Below are 19,405 nucleotides of genomic sequence, written 5' to 3'. Positions count from 1 at the left end.
AGGGGACCTTCCTGACTCTATAATGGGCCCCAAAACTAAGTGGTGTGGTTTCCTTACCAACTGAGAAATGATAAATTGTCATTCATAAAAATGATCATGCTCTGTCTTGAAACAAGTATAGTTTTTATACCCACACACTATGTTTCAAGGATTCCATATTTTTAATATTTACATCCTTTTCCTGCTTCCCAGTGTAAATATAGGTGACCACTTTATAGGTGTTATTTGCGGTCCACAGTCTTTGGGTGGCCTCAATAATTTTTGAAATTCTGCTAGATTAGCCCATACAATATCTGTATACAAGTTTATGGCTGGACAGTTGGCTGGCCTTCACAATGTCCATTTGAAAGGGTTCCGAAGGCCAATTGTACTTTGTGCCAGAAAACCCACTTATGGGTTAATAATTATACAGATTGGCAGTAAGGAAATGCAGACAATGGACAAGGGAAGTGAAAGATATCCATTTAAAAGTTTATGACCCATTGGGTTTGGGACAATCAAGAGGTATTCAAATATCAGGTCAAATGAAATTTTAGTGGCAGCAGAGGTCAGCTGCTCAATTGGTATTCTTTTAGCATTGTGCGTTCACCATGATTTAGTAGTATATCCACTCTACTTTTGCAAGAAATATTAATAACAGTCAAATCAAATTGCCATTCTTTCAACTGTGTAACCAGAGCTGTTTCCACACTACTCACCTTCATCCGGAACGCTGCGGAACATTGCGAAAAAAACGCAGAAGATAGCGTTTTCTCATGCGAGTTTTGCGCGACATCGTGCAAAACTCGTGTGAGAAGATGCTATCTTCCTCAGTTTTTTTCACGACGTCCTGCAGCATTCCAGATGAAGGTGAGTAGTGTGGAAACAGCCCAGATCGAAATATATTAAAAGAAAAAAAGACGTACCTCAGAACAGCAGTGTTCATAATCAGGAACTTTGTCAATCTTTAAGGAACACACATCTCCTCCCATCTTTATAGCAGTTTGGCTAAAGTTCCAGGTGGAGAAGGACCTCTTTTCTATGCCAATGTGCATGATCAACAGTTGTTATTTTTGTGTTATGTACACATCTATGAACATCTGTAAGACAGAGACCTAGAAGGAGATGAATCTTTGTCAACAAAATACAAATGTTATTTATGGTTTCATGTTAAATAATGTCCCAGCCATAAGCTGGGCCAATCAATGGAAGGAGCTGTGCTTCTCCAGTTTCTGGACCAGATATCCCAATCTCCAAGCTTCCATACCAAGGAGCTGATCACTAGAAAGTTTAGCTCCTTTAACCATTTGTTAAAATAGCTGAGCATGTGGTGGCAACTGGCGAATCAGTTCCAAGCATTCTGGACCATGTGTTTGGTTTGGTGTTCCAGGTCAACCGTATACATCTAGAGTAGCAGAGGGAGTGTGACCCTTGATTTGCCAAGACTCCCAATAGAGTTTGATGCTGTGTTGACTATACATCTAGACCATCTCGAGAGATTTGGGGGCACCATTTTGCGTCGGTTCCATTCCTTCCTGACAGGGCAGTTTTAGAGCAAAGCATTGTCTGGCTGCTGTTGTGTGCCTGGGAATTGTGCAAGATTATATCTTCTCCCCAGTATTGTTGAATGTCTATAACTGGCCCCTTGTGGAAGATCACTCAATGATACGGAAACTGGTATCTTCAGACAGCTAGTGGAAGAGCCTAATTCACCAAAGCTTACCTTATTCATTCTTTGTGTCTGTAGATCAGAGGGACAGCCTTTCAGGGGAATGGCTTTCCTTGTTAACTAATCTAGCTACAAGTTAAGCATTTTTTTAAAAAGCCAAATAGGGATGATCTTATCCAGCAGTATCAACTACTTTCATGATACACAGCATCAAAGGAACCATTCTCTAAATGCTGCTTTAATAAGAGGAGTGATAAAATGGAGATCAATGGACACAAGCAATTCATAAAACTAGGGATGCAGTTTTAATTGTGGTAAGGAAAAGAGGGCGAGGCCTCTGTCAAGTAAACCAATGGTCTTCGATGACCCACTATGCTGCAAACAGGTAACCTCATCCAGCGTTCAAGTCATGTGACACAAGGGGAGCGCCAGAGTTCTGAACTTGCTAATTTCAAGGGTGAGAGCATGGGCAAACCAATAGACCAAGAGGGCTGGGGATAGGATAAGCAAGCTGAATTTCAGAGGCATACTGTAGTGATGAATGAGCCAAAAGGAAGAGGAGCTTTGGAGGAATCATCTCCATTGCTGAGTGCCCTTGCCTCATGTCTTTCTTTCTAAGAGGCAGCAGAAATATGGCAGCTCTGAACTAGCAGGTGGAGCTCTGTGACACCAGTGAATCCTGACCCATGGGTTGAAGACCACTGAGGCAAATCCTGCATTGACTGCCTGGCATATTTGATCTGTAGGCAAGGAATGTGGCTGATCTTTCTTTTTTTGAAGTTGCTGATTCCCCTGTAGTCGCTTTCCCCTGTTCAAAGAAATTTCCTCAAATCTGGACACTGTAACCCGTGTCCTGATCTCTGGGGATGAATGCCTTCCATCTTAAAAGTACCTCCCCCCTCAATGCTGTGCCATAAAACTCTAAAATGTATAAAAACCTATATGTTATGAGTTCTATACATTACGCAGATTTGTGCCTGTTTTGCTAATTAATTCTCTTGCGCCAGGCATAGGAAATGGGGCAGGTCACTTTCTTCCCCTGCAGCACCTGTTGGAAAATTTTACTCAGTCCCCACCCAAATGTCAACCACACACTTTGAAGCAAAACTTTGCATCCGTAAGGGCTAAAATCTGTAATATTATTTTTTTAAAAATATATATTATATACCACATTTAACTTGTATTCACAAAGTAGGTATAAGTATTTTAAAACAGCCATTAATATAGTTCAAAATACAAAACATAAAACAAGCGAAATAGTGCAAACCAGTAACAAATGAGAATACTGCAAAAACTGTTAATTCCTAAAAAAGCAGAGTAAGAATGTTCCAGAGTTCCAGGGCCACAACTGACAAGACCCTTTTTTCCCTAGTATCCATGTACTGTTAATTGAGCTGAAGTTTGGGGCAGATTAATAGGACTCACTTTGTAGGTTTGCAAGTCAAATGAGCATCTTGAACTGGACAAAAACACACCATTGTTGTTTCAATTTAGCTTGTCTTTTTTTTTTTTGCATTTCTATAGGGCCCTCAGTGTTTAAAACATTTCACACACACATTATCTTGTAATCTTTACTACATACTTGTGTAAGGCTACTGCTTTTCCTAATCTATACTGTCATCTTGTTCACATCTGCAGTCAGACAGAGCTCTGTGTAGCTGCTAAAGAGTCCTTCCTACTTTCAGCCCATTGGTTAGGGCACCAAAGCTTGGCCCTTTTCACACTGCTTACCTGCTGCCGCAACGACGCGAAATATCGCACAAAAAACGCAGAACATTGCGTTTTCTCGCATGAGATTTGCGCGACGTCGATCTTCAGGAATACTATCCAACATTGGCTCAGCCACCAAAGAGCCCCCTGCATGTCTGCCTGAGAAGGAACCCTTATGTGGTGCAGAGCCTTTCACACAGGCCTCTTTGGCATCTTGAGATGAGGGGCCCCAAGAGAAACAAAATGGCGGCCATGTGCCAACCAGTTATTTAACACAGTTCATGCTCACATACACATTTTTAAAGATGGTGCATAATCTGAATACATAAATTAAAAAAACCCACTATGTCAAAGAGAAAAGTTAGAAGGCTTCAACACCATTGAGGTGTAGTGAAAGTCCCCGCCTGAGGATTCTAGCATCTCATTTTTGAACATTTGAATCAGTCTTCACTCTGTGTTGGGCTTTGGCTCTTCCTTGTCAAAGAAAGAATCCAAAGGCTCAGAGGAGGCTTGAGCCTTGGAGCAATCTGAGGTGGTAGCACTCAGAGCATCTTGAGAAGCTACCATCACTGTTCAGGAAGAGCCCTGAGAGACTGGGACATCTCTCTCATCTTGGGAAGTAGCCCTACCCTACTCCTCAGAACTTCTTGCCTAGGGTTGCCTGCCTCCAGGTTAGGGTTGCCAGCTCCAAGTTGGGAAATTCCTGGAGATCTGGGAGGTGAAGCCTGGAGAAAGCAGGGTTTGCGAAGGGAAGACCTCAGCATAGTATAATTCCATAGATTCCACTCCCCAAAGCAGCCATTTTCTCCAGGGGAACCGATCTCTGTGGCCTGGAGATCAGTTGTAATTCTGGGAGATCTCTAGCCACCACCTGGAGGCTGGCAACCCTACTCCAGGTGGTGGCTGGAGATCTCCTGGAATTACAACTGATCTCCAGGCCACAGAGATCGGTTCCCCTGGAGAAAATGGCTGCTTTGGGGAGTGGAATCTATGGCATTATGCCATTCTGAGGCCCCTCCCCAAACTTCGCCCTCTCTAGGCTCCACCCCCCCCAAATATCCAGGAATTTCTCAGCCTGGACCTGGCAATCCTATTCCTGCCCCAGAATAATCTGCCATCCAGATGCCTCTCCTTAACTTCCATGTCAAACCCTGAGAGAGCAAGAGGCGTTCCCAATCCCTCTAAATTACACATCTGTAATTTACTGCATGCTGGAGCCCCCTCGAGTTTGCAGCAGCTACTTCCCAAGAGGCAGGGCTTGCAACAGGACTGCTTCAGCCCTTGGTCTACTTTCTGCTTCTCTAGATTTGGCCCAAGGGATCTTGCAGTAGTCTGTGGATGCTTTAGGGCTCTGCTCTACTGGTCCAGCCTGCAGACCGTACGTCAGAGCGAGACACTCGATCCGATCAAGTTTGCTTCCAGTTTGAAATGATTAGCAAGAAATTCAAGAGCCCAGCAAATACTTTACTTCCTTCATGGCTCCAGATCCAGTTTGCTGCTCAGGAATGTTGATCTGTATAAAGTTTCATTCCTTTCCTTATTGGGGGTGAGGGGGGGGGGGAGATGATTAGCTCAGGTCAAATCTCCTCAATAATACTTCTAATGAAAAGATACAACGAAAGACCCACAAGCCTGTCCCCCAACTATACATGCCGCCCCTGCCAGAGGATTTCAGTAACTTATTTCCAGCCCATTCCCTCCTCTTGGTGGGAACATCTGTACCCTGATTGCTCCTCAGTCTCCTGAATTTCTGGGTTGCCAATTCTGGCTCAGGAAGTTCCTGGAGATTCAGGGGCAGTGCTTGGGGAGAGAAGGGAGCTCGTCAGAGATGTGAAGCCATAGGGCCTGCCTTCCAAAGGTGCCTTTTCTTCCAGGGGAATTGAACTCTGCAGCCTGGAGATCAGTTTTAATTCTAAGAGAACTCCCGGCCTCACCTGGAGGTTGGTAAACCTATTGACACCAGTCTCCCCCCCGCCCCCCAACATCTTGCTGCCACTCAGCAACATTGCATTGGTGCACCTAAGCCCTGGTGTGCAGATTACTGGGAGAGTGAAAGACTTGTGTGCTGCCACTACAGAATCCGGAAAGGGGTAAGGGTGGGGGGGAGAGAAGAGACAAAAAATGAGGCCCCCACACACACACACACCAAAGAAGAAAAACTCAAAGAAGAAATGGGTGGAATGACTGAGAGGTGAGGATGCAGAGAGATCCCTGATAGAGTAAAGAAGAAAGAGTAGATTCTAGGGTTACAAGAGGGGAATTAATAGAAAAATCAAAACAGCTGGTTAAAACTATATCAAACTTGCTGGTGGGAAGGTAGCAGGGCTGTCCTTGGGAGGTCACCAAAATGGCCCTTTGAGTTTCTTTAGTTTGCAGTTCACTCTCCAGTTGCACTGACATAACAGCAAAGGCCTCCGCTGGTCTCGGAGATTCATACCTGGCTAAGCGCTCTTAATCCAAAGCTACTTATGACAATAGTGTTGGTATTTGTTAAATTAAAAAGTGGGAGGTGATGGAATTTGATTATACCCAGAATCTAATGTCCTGCCTTCTCCTTGGGGCTGGTGCAGACATGCAGTGGAGCCAGCCTTTAATGCCCATACCCACACCTCCTCCCTCCCTTTTCCTTATCTGTCTGGACTTAGGAGTTTCCAACCGCCAGGTGAAGCCTGGAGTTCTTTCAGAAATACAACAGATCTCCAGACAGTTTCCCTGCAGGAAATGGCAGGTTTGGAGGGTGGGCTGTACAGTATCATATCCCTGCTGAGCCCCCTTCCCTCCCTCCTTCCTAGGCACTGCCCTCAAATTTCCCAACCCTATGCCTGGTTGTGGTATTGTATACCACTGTCACCACCGACTAGGGTCGCCAGCTCTGGGGTGAGAAATTCCTGGAGATTTGGGGGTGGTGCCTGGGGAAGGAGCTCAGTGGGGATGAAATGAGTTCACCCTCCAAAACAGCCATTGTCTCCAAGAGAATTGTTCACTTCAGTCTGTATACCTGTTGTAATTCCAGAAGAACTTCCCACTGGCAACCCTACCATTGTGTGTGCGCATATGTGCATCCCCTCTAATTCTTTTGTTTGTTTAATAATGTATGTCTCCTAATCTTCATCTCAAAATGAGTTCTCAAGGAAGCCCACAAAAAGAAAACTCTTTAGACAGGAGCTCTTATGCACAAGAAAAAATGTATTGGGGAGACAACCAGTGCCTGCTCACATTTCCTTTCTGACATGTAAGAGACCCTATATCCTGTAACACATGCAGAGAGGCTTGAAGGCTATTTGTACAGGACTCAAACCAGAGAGTCCCGTGGGGCTGAATCCTTGGTCAGCCGAGAAGCTTGCTGGGTGACCTTAAGACAGGTGCTATCTCACCCACCTCACAGGACTGTTGTGCAGGCTGAAATGAGATGCTTACCATGTAAGTTGTCATGGACACAATGAATAATCTGCATCATCATTTAGGGCCACAAAGGTGGAGACTGTCAGACATGGGGCCCTATCCACCTGGTTGGCAATGTGCAGGAGTTGAGCAAGAACAATTTTATGCTCGATGGGCCCCTGCAGGAGGACTTAATAGTGGATTGTGCCCTATGTTAATTAGCAGAGACGTTGATTTTGGGACATCTCGTGCCAACATTTCTGCCACCTGCTCAAATGCATTCTCCTTGGTCGTAAAAACCAAGCGTCCGTCAGCCACAAATACGTGTGACCTGATTTGCTTATCTTTGCTTTCCGCACAATACCAAGAGCTCCATTTCAGCCCGTTGCCTCCCTCCCTCGTGTTGTTCAAAGCTGTACAGGACTGGCCGCTTCCGGTTTGCTCCTCAACTCTGTATGCACATCTGAAATAAAGCAACCTCTAGAAACAGTTGGACCTTCCTCAGCTTGCTGCAAAACAGAAGAAAAAACACAACGTGTAGCAGGAGGAGAGGTTTGGTCTGCTGCGTGTGGCTCACATCTTGCCACAGAACACTGGAGCCCATTTTCAAAGGAAAGCAGTGCTGCCGCTGGAAGAGCATGAACGGGCAGGTGCAAATATTCCTTACATTTTTCTGCTCCCCCGTAACAATCCTCCTTTCAAAAACCACCGCTGTGGCTCCAAGTTAGATTTCCAGTTAGTTTTTAAAACACCAAAGCGCACACAAACCAGCCAGAAAAAGAATGTCCCAGTGAGCAATGCATTTGGGTTTTGCAAGTTCAGCAAGGAACTGAATATGCTTGCCCTTCAGAACAGCAGGAGGAGGGTATTTTCAGTTTGGGGGGCTGTAATCCTATGCTAGCTTCCTTATGGGTAAATCCTGTTGAGTTCATGCATGCAGCCAGCCTGTGAGGTTGCAGTCCTAAACAGACTTACCAGAATGTAAATCCCCCTGAATGCAGTGAGACTTATGTTCAAGTAAAACGTTGTTGGATTTTTACCATCCCTAGGATGTGCATGTAGAAAAGGGCAGCCCAAAAGATCAAGAGGTTGGAGCACTTTCCCTATGATAAAAGGCTGAAGCACTTGGGGCTTCTCAGTTTAGGGGGGGAAAAGACAAGTGAGGACGTGATGGAGGTTCTAAAATAGAGAAAGGAGTTGGAGAAAGGAGAAATGGAGAAATGGAGAACTTTTTCTCCTCTTGGAATACTAGAATTTGGAGGGAGGTGATCACCCAATTAAACTCAATTCAGGACATGCTTAAAGAAAGGGCTTCTCACACCACAGAAGTAGCTTGTAGAATGCCTTAAGCCCCAGGTTCAATCCCCGGCATCTCCAGTTAAAACAATCGGGTAGCAGGTGTTGTCAAAGATACCTAAGACCTTGGAAAGACGCTTCCAGTCAGAGTAGACAATACTGACCTTAGACCAATGGTCTAAGACACCTTCATATGAAAAGCACCGCTTTTGTGTTTCCCAGGAGCATCTATCTGGCCACAGCTAGAAGCTGGATGCTGCACCAGATTGAGCCTTCAGTGTATGTCTCTGAACACTTACTGTAAGCATGATCAGAAAAAATTCTCTCCCCCCACCACTAGTTTAGTGAGATGATGCCAGAGACTGGAGTCACCAGTGTTTATTTCAAGTTGCAGGTAACTCTTCTAGAATAATACAGGCAAGCAATTGCATCATGGTGCACGTCTCAGGATTCTGGAATCAGGTATCTGATGAAGGAAGCGTTGACTTTCAAAAGCTCACACCTTTGGTCTTTAAGGTGTCATTGGACCCGGATCTTGCTCTTGGAATCCTATTGTGGCTTTTGCTGTAATGAGAGTTGCTGTGATGAGGTACGGCATTGTGGGCAGGTCATAAATAGATTTGCGTGTTAAGCGTTGTTACTTAAATGAGGGTTTATCTGCAACCTTAACAGGAAAAGCTTCTCACTTTTTTTGCAAACCAGTGCATGCCTGTGTGGTCAAATCCAGTCTCGGGATAATGAAAAGAAGCAAGACCTGAATTAACAAGGCTGGCCAGGGCATTTTGCCAAGCAGCTGCGCCCAGCGGCGTGATCCAGGATCCCTTCCACTTTCCCAGAGGATGTTGAGCTGCAGCTAACTGCATGCAGTTCAACAGCTCCATTGGGCACAATACAGATTCTTCCTTCACAGCTTTCTTCCCTCCCATCAAGTGCACATCCCCTCCCAACTGTGACCCTGTTCTCTGCAGTCAAGACTACCTCTCTCCCAGATCATGGTTGTCTTCTTCCAAAAAGCGTGGCTACTTTGCAGAGAGCAAAAGGCATCTTGCTTTTGGCTAATTGGCGCCAGCTGGACTAAACAGAGTAAGAAAGGGCCCCTGTGTTTTTGGAGGGACCTCTTGGGCTGCAGGCTGGAGGAGGCAGCCACAGCTTGATTCTCTAGCACATGGCAAGTAACCAGAGTGATTAACCTTGACATCAGCACTGCTTGGTGCTGTTGCAGAGGATCCTGGGACACACTTCTTAGATCACCTTCCGCTGTGTCCCAACCCACACATCCAGAAAATAAATACTGGAGTCTCTCTCTGTTAAAGAAGCACAATTATGGAAGGAAAGGGTATGATCTCTGTTGTCCCCCGTGTGCGCAAAAACTATGGTGTTTGCTTAGCCAATCAGACTGCGCTCAATTTGACCAAGCCATTGACCTGGTTTGGATCCCAGAGCCCTCTCCCAAATGTATCATGAACTCTGGAGCCCATGAAGAGCCGAGTGCCTCTTTCTCAGCACTGAAGAAACACATCTGGGATTAAGGTCAAGGCTTTCGAGGGTGGAAGATGTGACTGACAGGTCGCCTCGGTGCCCCAGCACCTCTCATTGCAGAGATGGAGGGAGGCCTCTGTTCCCTGGCTCCTTCTGGGCGTGCTCGGGGCCTTCCTTCCTTCATCAGAGTTGCGGAGAGACATTCCAATCCCCCGTTTGCCTATAAAACGATTTTCTTTTGTCGGTGGGAAATTTTTGCAGGGTGTGATCACCAAGGCAAAATAAAGGGCTCCTTTGAAGTGCGGGCAAGTTACTTAGCAAGCCCCTGGGGGTGAGAATCCGATTCCTCCCTCTCTGAGCAAGGCAGGCCTGTTTGTACAAGCTGCAGGAGCTGAAGAAGCAAGCAAATGGCCCACAGCCACAGCACAGGAGGCTCAAGGCCTCTGCCAACAGCAGACTCCCAGGATTTCTAGGAGAGCACCATCAGCTCAGATCGACTCAGCGCACCTGCCAGGGGGCAGCTGCTCCCCCTCACCTGGATCCAAGCTGCTGCACATCTTAACAGAGACCCCCTTTTCTGGCCTGTCTGCACCAGGCACCATCTGCATTTGCACTGACGGCCAGCAAGCAAAGTGGTTAGTGTTGGGCTAGGATCTGGAGGGCGCAGCTTCGAATCCCTGTTCTGCCATGGACGTTCGCTGGGTGACCTTGGGCCAGTCACACACACTCAGCCTAACCTACCTCACAGGGTTGCTGTGAGGATAAAATGGAGAAAAGAACAATGTGAAATATTTGGGGTCCCCATTGGGAAGAAAGGTGGGGTATAAATGAACTAAATAAATAAATAATTTGAGATGCTTTATTTAAATTACAGGGGAACCCTGAGAGGGCCCAGGGGCTTCACAGGCCATCCCAGAAGTTTTATTTTGAGGAGTACCAAGGAAGCCAAGAGCCACACACTCCCAGGATTCCTTGCCAAATTCCCTGAAGTTGCTTGATTGTGGCTCAGCAATCCAGGAATTGCTAGTGCTGGGCAAGAGAGGGCTGCTTAAAGAAACCAAATGAACAGCCCAAAGTGCCATGGGCAGTCCTAAGAGGACATTAGAACTTTAATCTGGATCAGCCAGGAATTTGTTTCCTGTCTCTAGGCTCAGCTTCAGGAAAAGGCAATGCCAACAGTGAGAGAGGAAGAAGAGCTGTCCTTCTGAGCAGGTGCAGAATGCCTCACCCCCTCCATTCACAGTAATAATGCCTGCCTTACAGGGTTACTGTAAGGTTCCTGAGACAATGTATGTAAAAAATGTAAAAAGACAGGAATGACTGTAGAGAGGATTATTATTGCTGCTACATAATAACAGAGAAGTTTGGTGGCTCAGACCGAATGTACAACAACCCATTTCCACCCAGAGATCCTAATGGAAAGTTAACCAGCAGAGCATAAAAGCCCCCTGTACTTGGAGGTATCCTGCCTCTGAGCCTGGAAGTTTTGTTTAGCTATGAAACAGGAGTCCAGGGGCAGATTAAAGACGAACAAAAATGTGTTCCATACACTTAGAGCATTTGATGATGTGAGCTCTGAGTCCTGAAAGTTTACACTACTAGTCTTTAAGGTGCCCCTGGGGTCCTATTTAATTTTGCCGCAACCGTCTAAGGTTGCCAGCCACAGAAGGGTTAGGGGGCAGGGACATGCAAATAGGGGGGAATAAGCATCATCTCAATGCTGTGGTGTCACTTCCGGCACAAACCTGGAAGCGACATCATTGCATTATAGCAACATGGAATCCTAGAGCGTTGCCCCGACATGTTGACGTCCACATCGTTTCTGGGTTCGAAATGGAAGTGACATCATGGTGCCACCTATTTCCCCTCTACTGAGCAGTGGTAGGCACCCAGGGGGTCAGGGAAATCTCTCACTGTAACAGGAGCCCTGGTCCCCTATGCAACACTGCTCCACCATAGAATTATTTTAGCTTTTGTAGCCAATCTCTGCTGATGGACTGATCCTCCACAGAGTTGTCTACTCTTCCTGGAAAACCATATAAGCCCGTGGTCATCATTCCAAGGCCTCATGTGACCAGGCAAGAATGAGGACTTGAACCCAGGTTCAGCCTGGTGTTTCACCCACCAACAATCCTTTCTGCCTCTGAGGTCCTTTTGGGCTTTGAAATGGCATCCCAAATTCCCTCCGTCTAAGCATGCCCAAACCACTTGGAGCCCCCAAGCCAGCCAAGTGGGACTCCCTTCCCCGGCTGAGAGAATAACTTGCTTGGGCCTCCGCAGCCTGAGTGCCAACTTTGGCTCCGCCTTTGGTGTCGGCATCTCTCTGAGGTGTGTTGGAAGGACTCCAGGCGAGCAAGGAAGGTTTCTTTGATAATATCTGACGGGCGGGTAAGAATTTCGGGCAGGCGGCCAAGGTACACATTGCCTGTAATCGTTAACTCAGTCTGTAAACAGTTCAAACGGCACTGGAGAGGCCATCAGCTATTACATTAGCAGGGTGACTCTTTTTTCATCTTCCCGCTCCCAAGGCAGCCTTTGCGAAGGACTGCTTCTGCCGCAACGCTCAGAGCTGAGGGCCTGCAGGCAGGGCGGACGGAAGGCAGGCCCTGCTTGGCCAGACAAAGCAACAAGCCAGCACTGACCTTCAAAGCCGCCGTTCCGGAATGAAAGCGGGAGGTTCCTTTTGTTCTGCACCTGGCCGAGGTCGAGGGAAGTGGGCCAGAGTGGTTGGCAGGGAGGGTCGCCTACCACCCAGCCTTTTCAGCACGGGCCAGGACAGAGTCAGCCCCAGAGTGGTTTCCAACACCAAGGCTCAAATCTGAAAGCTGTATGCATAAACATGAAGAACCTCATGAGCCCTGGAGGTCCTTCTAACAGCTGTGGACATGCATTTTTTCTAAACTCCTCATGGACAATGGGTGATGGGGGGGGGGTCATGTGGCCTGACTCTCAAGCTCAGAGGAAGCCTCAGCTTGTTTTTATGTGCATTTGTGTTGAAACCAAAATGTGACAGAGAGGTTCTGAATCCCCTTTGTAGCTGGTGGCCACCACATAAGCCGCCACCACTGCACAAGCCCTCTCCTCAGCACACATGACCCTTTGCCACATTCTGTCTATATGAAGAGAGCAGCCAGGAGAACCCTGGTCTAGCTCCATGCCTACATGTGATTGCCAGTTTGTGAACACAGCACTTACATTCAGGGGAGATGTACATGTGTATGCTCCCTGCCCATGATTGGGAATGTTCAGAAGTGGGACAGAGAATTCTGTAAGCCAACTATGTGTTGTGTGAAGAAACCCTGCCTTTTCTCCATTGTGAATCAACTTTGTTGGGTGACTCCCCACCCCAAGAAAAGTTTCCCCTTTCCACTTCCTCCACCTCATGCATAATTTTATAAACCTCTACCCTGTCCACCCCAAGTCCTGAACTCATATGGAATGTCGCTAACCAGAGTCTTGTTCCATTTCTCATCTAAATTTTAATAGTTTTGAGAGAAAGCAGAGGAAAAACAGAAGCCATGGGAAGAATATGCACAGATCTATGCTTACAGGTAGAGCCTGAAGATCTCCTGGAATTACAACTGATCTCCAGACTACAGTTCTCCTAAAAGAAATTATATCTTTGGGAAGTAGACATTGGCCATTTCCCCACATCTTAAAAATAGCACCCCATTCACTGAACACTGGCAGCTTTTCCGTGCGATTTCTGACATCACCATTTTCAAAACGGGTGCAGGCAGTTATGATTTTGTTTCCGTGGCACCATGAAAGTTAACGACAAGTCCAGATTAAGACATGCTGAGGCACTAAACTATATAGGCCATTTCCTCTTTCCCTTACACAAAATGGCACAGAACTCATGGAATGATGATGACTTCATGGCATGATTTCCCATCATGATTCCATTTCAAGGCGCAATTTCTGATGTCATCGTACCACAAAACAGTCATGAGGGGAAATTGTGCCATGAAGACGCTGTCATTCCATGAGTTTTGCACAATTTTGCACAAGGTGGAAAGACGTGTGGAAATGGCCTAAGTCAAGTTTTGGGCTCCATTTTCTGAGGTAAATTGTCCTCTCATAGGCTGAATCCATCACTGCCTCTTCAAGTGTTTTCACCCTTCTCCTTCCACACATGTGAAAACCAGAAAAGCAGATTGGCATGTACTTTGATCTGGTTTCATGAATGATTGACAGGAAGGTGGATTTACTGTTTGTTTGTTTGTTTGTTTGTTTGTTTGTTTGTTTGTTTGTTTGTTTGTTTGTTTGTTTGTTTGTTTGTTTGTTTACAACATTTCTATCCTGCCTTATCTCCTTGGACACAAGCCTACATCACAGTATAACCTTCCCACCATTTTTCAGCATGTGTGTTGTTTGATCATGGTGACCCTATAACTTGTTCTTGTCCCCCTGTCCCTACCACCCAAGGCCAGGATTTGTCATCTGGCCTTAGGTACGTCAAACTTTCCCATCCTCAGTTTCCTGTCTGTAAAAACTATGACCCTATTCAGCATTTCTGTGTGGTGGCCAGTGCCATGAAGTTTTGCAAACGCCATTCCATCTGTTCATTACTTATTAGCAAAGACCTAGCCACATCAGACTGTTATATTTCCCTTACTACTACTCCTGCCACTTTGAAGAAAACACGTCATCCCCATGTGTTCTCTGTTAGACCTGCCAAGAAAGGTCCCATACTATTATCTTTCCACAAAATGTTTTAAATGAAATTGTTCAGGAATAGAAATGGGCACGAACCGGGGGTGGGGGGGAAGAACCATGTGGTTCATGGTTCATCGCATTTCATGAACCATGAACTTTCACAAACCTGCCTTGGTTCACGAACCGGTTCATTTGGTTCATGAAAACATCACACCTGCATCAGCAAATCGTCACTTCCGGGTCAGCAGAAGGTCTGCAGAAAGTCCATCCCCTTTTGCCTAGGAAACTGATTGATCGGCGCAGGCTATCTGCAGTGATGAACCAAAAAACTGAACCAAATGAACCAGCCTAAAGTTCGTGGCGGTTCGTCAGAAATGGGCTCTGACAAACCCCCCATTTGTGAACCACGAACCGGCCTGGGCCGTTTCCAGATGGCTTACCTGAAGCCGCTCCATGCCGCAATGTTGTGGATCGTGCCGGGGAAAACGCGAAATATCGCGTTTTCTCACACAGTTTTCCGTTTTCCCCGGCACGATCCACAACATTGCGGCATGGAGCGGCTTCAGGTAAGCCATCTGGAAACGGCCCTGGTTTGTGCTGAATTTTGGTTCATATTTTGGTTCGTGCCTGTCTCTATTCAGGAGGAATTTTTATGAAGGGAATTTTGTGTAGTTGTAATGTCTGTGAGAAAATGGTGAGATGATTTTTATTGTATTGATTTTAAAATTTTTATTTTAAAAATATTATCCACCCTGATTCTTTGTGAAAACGGGAGAGAATAATTGAATTAAATAAATAATAATAGTTCCTGCATCCAAAAACCAACAGTTCACATGTGAACTGGCACTATGCTAGGATTGCTAACCTCCCTGTGAGGCCTGAAGTTCTCCCAGAATTACAACTGATCTTTAGACTATGGGAATCACTTTCTCTGGAGAAAATAGATTCAGAGGAGTTAGCCCTGTTAGTCTATAGTTGCAAAATAGTAAAGAGTCTGGCAGCACCTTTAAGACTAACCAACTTTATTGTAGCATAAGCTTTTGAGAACCACAGCTCTCTTGCATCTAATGAAGAGAGCTGTGGTTCTCGAAAGCTTATGCTACAATAAAGTTGGCTAGTCTTAAAGGTGATACTGTTTATTATTCTGGAGAAAACGGCAGCTTTGGAGGGTAGCAGCTATGGCACTATACTTTGCTGAGGTCCCTCCCCTCCTCAAGTCCTGGCCTTCCCAGATTCCTCCCCCAAATCCCCAGGAATTTCCCACCCCAGAGTTGGCACCCCTACACTGTGCCTAGTGGGGCACATCTTCCCCAGCTGTGACCATGATCTTGACTCTGCATTGGTCATGACTGATCCAGGGCAAAGCTAGTGCAAGGAGCAGTCTTCGTTCTCCAGGTACATTTGCCCAGGGGAGGGGCTATCCTGAGAGAGTGAAGGAGGGAGGAGAAGGCCTGGTTGGATTCCTGCATACACTGGACGTTTGATGTGACCAAGAGATAGACGTTTCACCCTGCTATTGGTGCAATAGGCATATCCATGCTTACTATTATTAACAACACTTAGCAAACTGCCTGACCTCATGAAGGGTGGGGAGTGAGGCTTGTACATCTCCTACTTTGCAGAGTTGCAGCTCCAAACGGGGCCAGCCGTCAGCCCCAAAGGCAGCTTCCCCTATGCCCACAAGCCTTGCTTCCCCCACCCCCCACCCCAACAGAGGAGCTGCTCTGCAAAAGCAAGAGTGCCTGTTTTCCATTGACCGGCTCTATGGGGAGGGGGAGAGATGCGACGGAGTTTCCAGTGAAGATATTCCTTGATCCTTTGCCAAGGGCAGCAGGTGCATTCTTACCTTTGGTCTAACAGACGTTGCAACCTGCTGAAGCAGATGCCACACAGGTGGTGGTCCTGCCCCTGCAAACATGATTTCCGACCAGCGGGCAATGTGAGGGGTGTGTGTGTATGTGTGTGTTGGTGGCTGATTGACATGTTGACATTCCCACCACTACCGCCATCTAAAAATCTGTCGTTTGTTTTTGTTCTATTGCCCTTCCAGGCTACAAAATCTTCCTTAAAAAAAAAAATCATGTTTTTATCTCAGCCTTCAAGAAGCACATTGTAGTTCTATGGTTCTTCGTTTTAAGATGCCTCAGTGAAGAAGTGGTGGGCGGACTGATTAATCGTATAGGGTTGCCAACCTCCAGGTGTGGACTGGGGATCTCCTAGAATTAACTGAGCTAACGACTACAGAGATCAGATCCCCTGGATAAAATGGCTGTTTTGGAGGGTGGATTCTATGACATTATACATCACTAAACTCCCTCCCCTCCCTAAACCTTGTCTTCCTGAGGCTTCAACCTCCAAATCTCCAGGGATTTCTCAACCCGGAGTTGACAAAGGGACATCCTTTGTCTACAGTTACCTATGACTCGCAATCAGCCACTCACCTGATCGTTTTTTCTAAATCGGAAGAAAGTAAGACATCTTTATCCTTTGGGCTTTCTATGTGCAAGGGTGGGGGGAGGCAGGATAGGCAGAAATGCTGTGAACAAGCAAAAGTTGAAAGGACTTTATTTGCCATGCTGATTTAAGATGATGCAAAGTCACATGGGCCAGGCAGTCCAAACACAAAATGCATTTGCCAGGAAGGAACTCCGGCACTGGAAAATTCCCTGTGAGATTCATGTTTTCCCTGCTCTAACACAAACCTGCTCACTTTCCTCTTAATGCTACAGACACCTAATTTTTTGTCCTGTTCTGTTTTGCTTTTACTTCAGTTTTTTTACCTTATTTATTTAAAATATTTGCTATATACTCTACACTTTGTTAAAAAGGCAAGTCTCAGTAATAATTAAACATATACAATCGCCTGGAAAAAAATACCAGCAAAGCAGATAAAAACCAGGAAAAATATTAACCACCACAGACCTCATCGTTTCTTCTTAGAATAGCATTTTTGACCATGAAAACACAGCAAAAAACAAAAACAGGACAAGGAATAAACAACAGAACACTGAAATACCAGCAAAGTAAAGAGATGTAGCACTGAAAAGAAAAACTAAACAGAATGCTTGGGAAAATAGAATGGTACCTAACGCTTTACTAGTTGGGCATTAAGAAACCTGACAAAGAAAGGACATTTCTGAGTTAAGGTGCCACCACAGAGGAAACCATGTCTGGCCACTACCCACTTAGGGCAGGGAGAGCAAGGCTTCCAAAGAAGATATTAGCAGACGAGATTCCTTCTCCATGCCAATACTTAACCACACAGTTCCTTTGCACATGATTGAAATAAGTAAGTCCACCTTGTCTTTTGGAGGCATGCTTGCCAACTCCAGGTAGGGGAAATTCCTCAAAATTTGAGGGCAGAGTCTAGGGAGGGCGGAGTTTAGGAAGGGGAGGAGCTCAGGGTAATGCCGTAGAGTCCACCCTCCAAAGCTTCCATTTTCTTCAAGGGAACTGATCTCTGTAGTCTGGAAATTAGTTGTAATTCTGGAAGAACTCCAGGCCCCATCTGGAGGGTGGCAACCCCATTTGGAGGTCTCTCAAGTAACTAGCTGCCCACACCTGATTGTCTGAATGCTAAGCTAGATGGACCAGGGATCTGCTCCGGCATGACAATTCCAACATTTTTATTAAGCTTGTGTTTATGATGCTGTGGCTTAGATGCAGACCCCTTTGAACAAAGAATCCATTTTGTTGTATCATCAGGTCTGAAGGCGGCATTTATCAAAACCTGACAAAGCACAATCCCTTGATACTGCAAATTTGGTTTCCTTCAAAGCCTATTTTAATCTTAAAGGAATGCTGATTTCTCTGAGCAGAGCTTTCCCTTTCTCTCCCCAGTTCCACCCTCTGTCTCTGTGTAACACCAGTGAAGACGAGCACACTATCCCGGGGTTTGTCTCCATCGTCAAACTGGAACGTCCCGAGCGGGATCTCCATCCCTGTCTGTCACTGGCCAATAAGGTACGTGTGTGAAGCTCTCAAACCAGATGTGCCAAATCTCTTGTCTCCCATTTGGCAAAGTGTCCCAGTCAATTTCTCAATCATTTGGATTGGAGGATGTGTTCATGCCAGGATATGCTCCAGTGACAGGTGGTGGAGTTTGCACCAAATCTATGGTGGATTCCTGGAATCACCTTGCTGAGGAGGAACCAAGTCTCCCCAAGAAGTCCTGCGGGAGATCTTGAAGAGACGTCCTTTACAGGAACATTGAGTCTGCTGGCTTAGAAGGGTTCCCTGTTGGAAAATCCGACTCAGACATGAGTAAGCATCCACCACAAGGGTGCTCTTCTGCTTCTTAGGAGGAAGGGATTTGGCAGGGTGGAAGAGTTGGGCTTGTTAGATCAAAGGAGAGTGCTAATTAGCTTTCATTTTGCAATGGAGCTCAGAAACTGATTGCCCCGCACTGCAACACTCTTTGTTTGGGTGGTGGCGCAAAGCAGCGTCTCCTGTTCAACCAAATGTGCACATGCCTATGGAACGCCCCCTTTCAGTTCCAAGGGGGACAGGAAGGTGTGTGACTGGTTTTGCCAAGTCGTGTGAACTGCTGCCCTTTGCTAAGCTGACATTACGAGACAGCTGAGCTCTTAAGGTCTCGCAAACCAATGTTGCTGGAGATGGATGCAAAAGTTCGCCTCAGCCACTGAGCCTCGAAGCATGGCAGCATGCAGGATCTTAAACGGATCCCTTTTAGAATCTCTTTGTGAAGCATCTGCCCCTCTCTTTTTTAAAAAATAAATCGAATTGGGAAAGCAGGGAGTGGAGATTTTTCAGGGCAGCGGAGAAGCGTTTAATTCTCCTTGTGTGGGATGCTCAGAAATTGGCAGAGAGATGGCCAGCCTTTGAGGCCGAGGGCCATGTCCTGACAGCAAGCTGCAGCCCTCCCATTTTGCAATAGTGGCTCTCCTCTAAGGGCAGCCCCAAAGCCTCTGAGAGCCTTGCCGCCTTTGATCTTACAGCTGGGAAACTCTGGCTCTGACCTCTGAACCCTCAGCTTCAGGCAGGCTCTGTAATTGTGAAGCCCGCCCGCTGGAGCAATTCTGGCAGGTACCTGCTTGCACATGCTCTCTCCAAGGACGCCCAGATCAAAGGCAGCGGCAGGTATGAGTAAGATCATTCCATCTCTTGCACTTTGCTCATCAGACTTCCTCTCTTCCTTCCTTCCTTCCGAAAGAAGGAGGCGTTAACTACTTCCCTGCCACAGCCATCTCCTCTTGCAAATCCTCCATGACG

The 19,405-nt window shown here is 46.3% G+C and overlaps 1 protein-coding gene across 1 annotated transcript in view; it reads left to right on the top strand.

Annotated features, from left to right (window-relative positions):
• Positions 1-19,405, top strand: part of RNF43 (ring finger protein 43) — a 53,712-nt gene that overhangs the window by 3,874 nt on the left and 30,433 nt on the right. The window contains exon 2 of the mRNA XM_055002036.1: positions 18,014-18,136. Coding sequence (XP_054858011.1) covers positions 18,014-18,136 — 123 coding nt within the window. The remainder of the gene's footprint in view (positions 1-18,013; positions 18,137-19,405) is intronic.

Source organism: Eublepharis macularius, chromosome 17, assembly GCF_028583425.1.
Source record: "Eublepharis macularius isolate TG4126 chromosome 17, MPM_Emac_v1.0, whole genome shotgun sequence".
Lineage (NCBI taxonomy): Eukaryota > Metazoa > Chordata > Lepidosauria > Squamata > Eublepharidae > Eublepharis > Eublepharis macularius.
The sequence above is the reverse complement of the archived record's forward strand: the minus strand, read 5'-3'. Positions and strand labels throughout refer to the sequence as shown.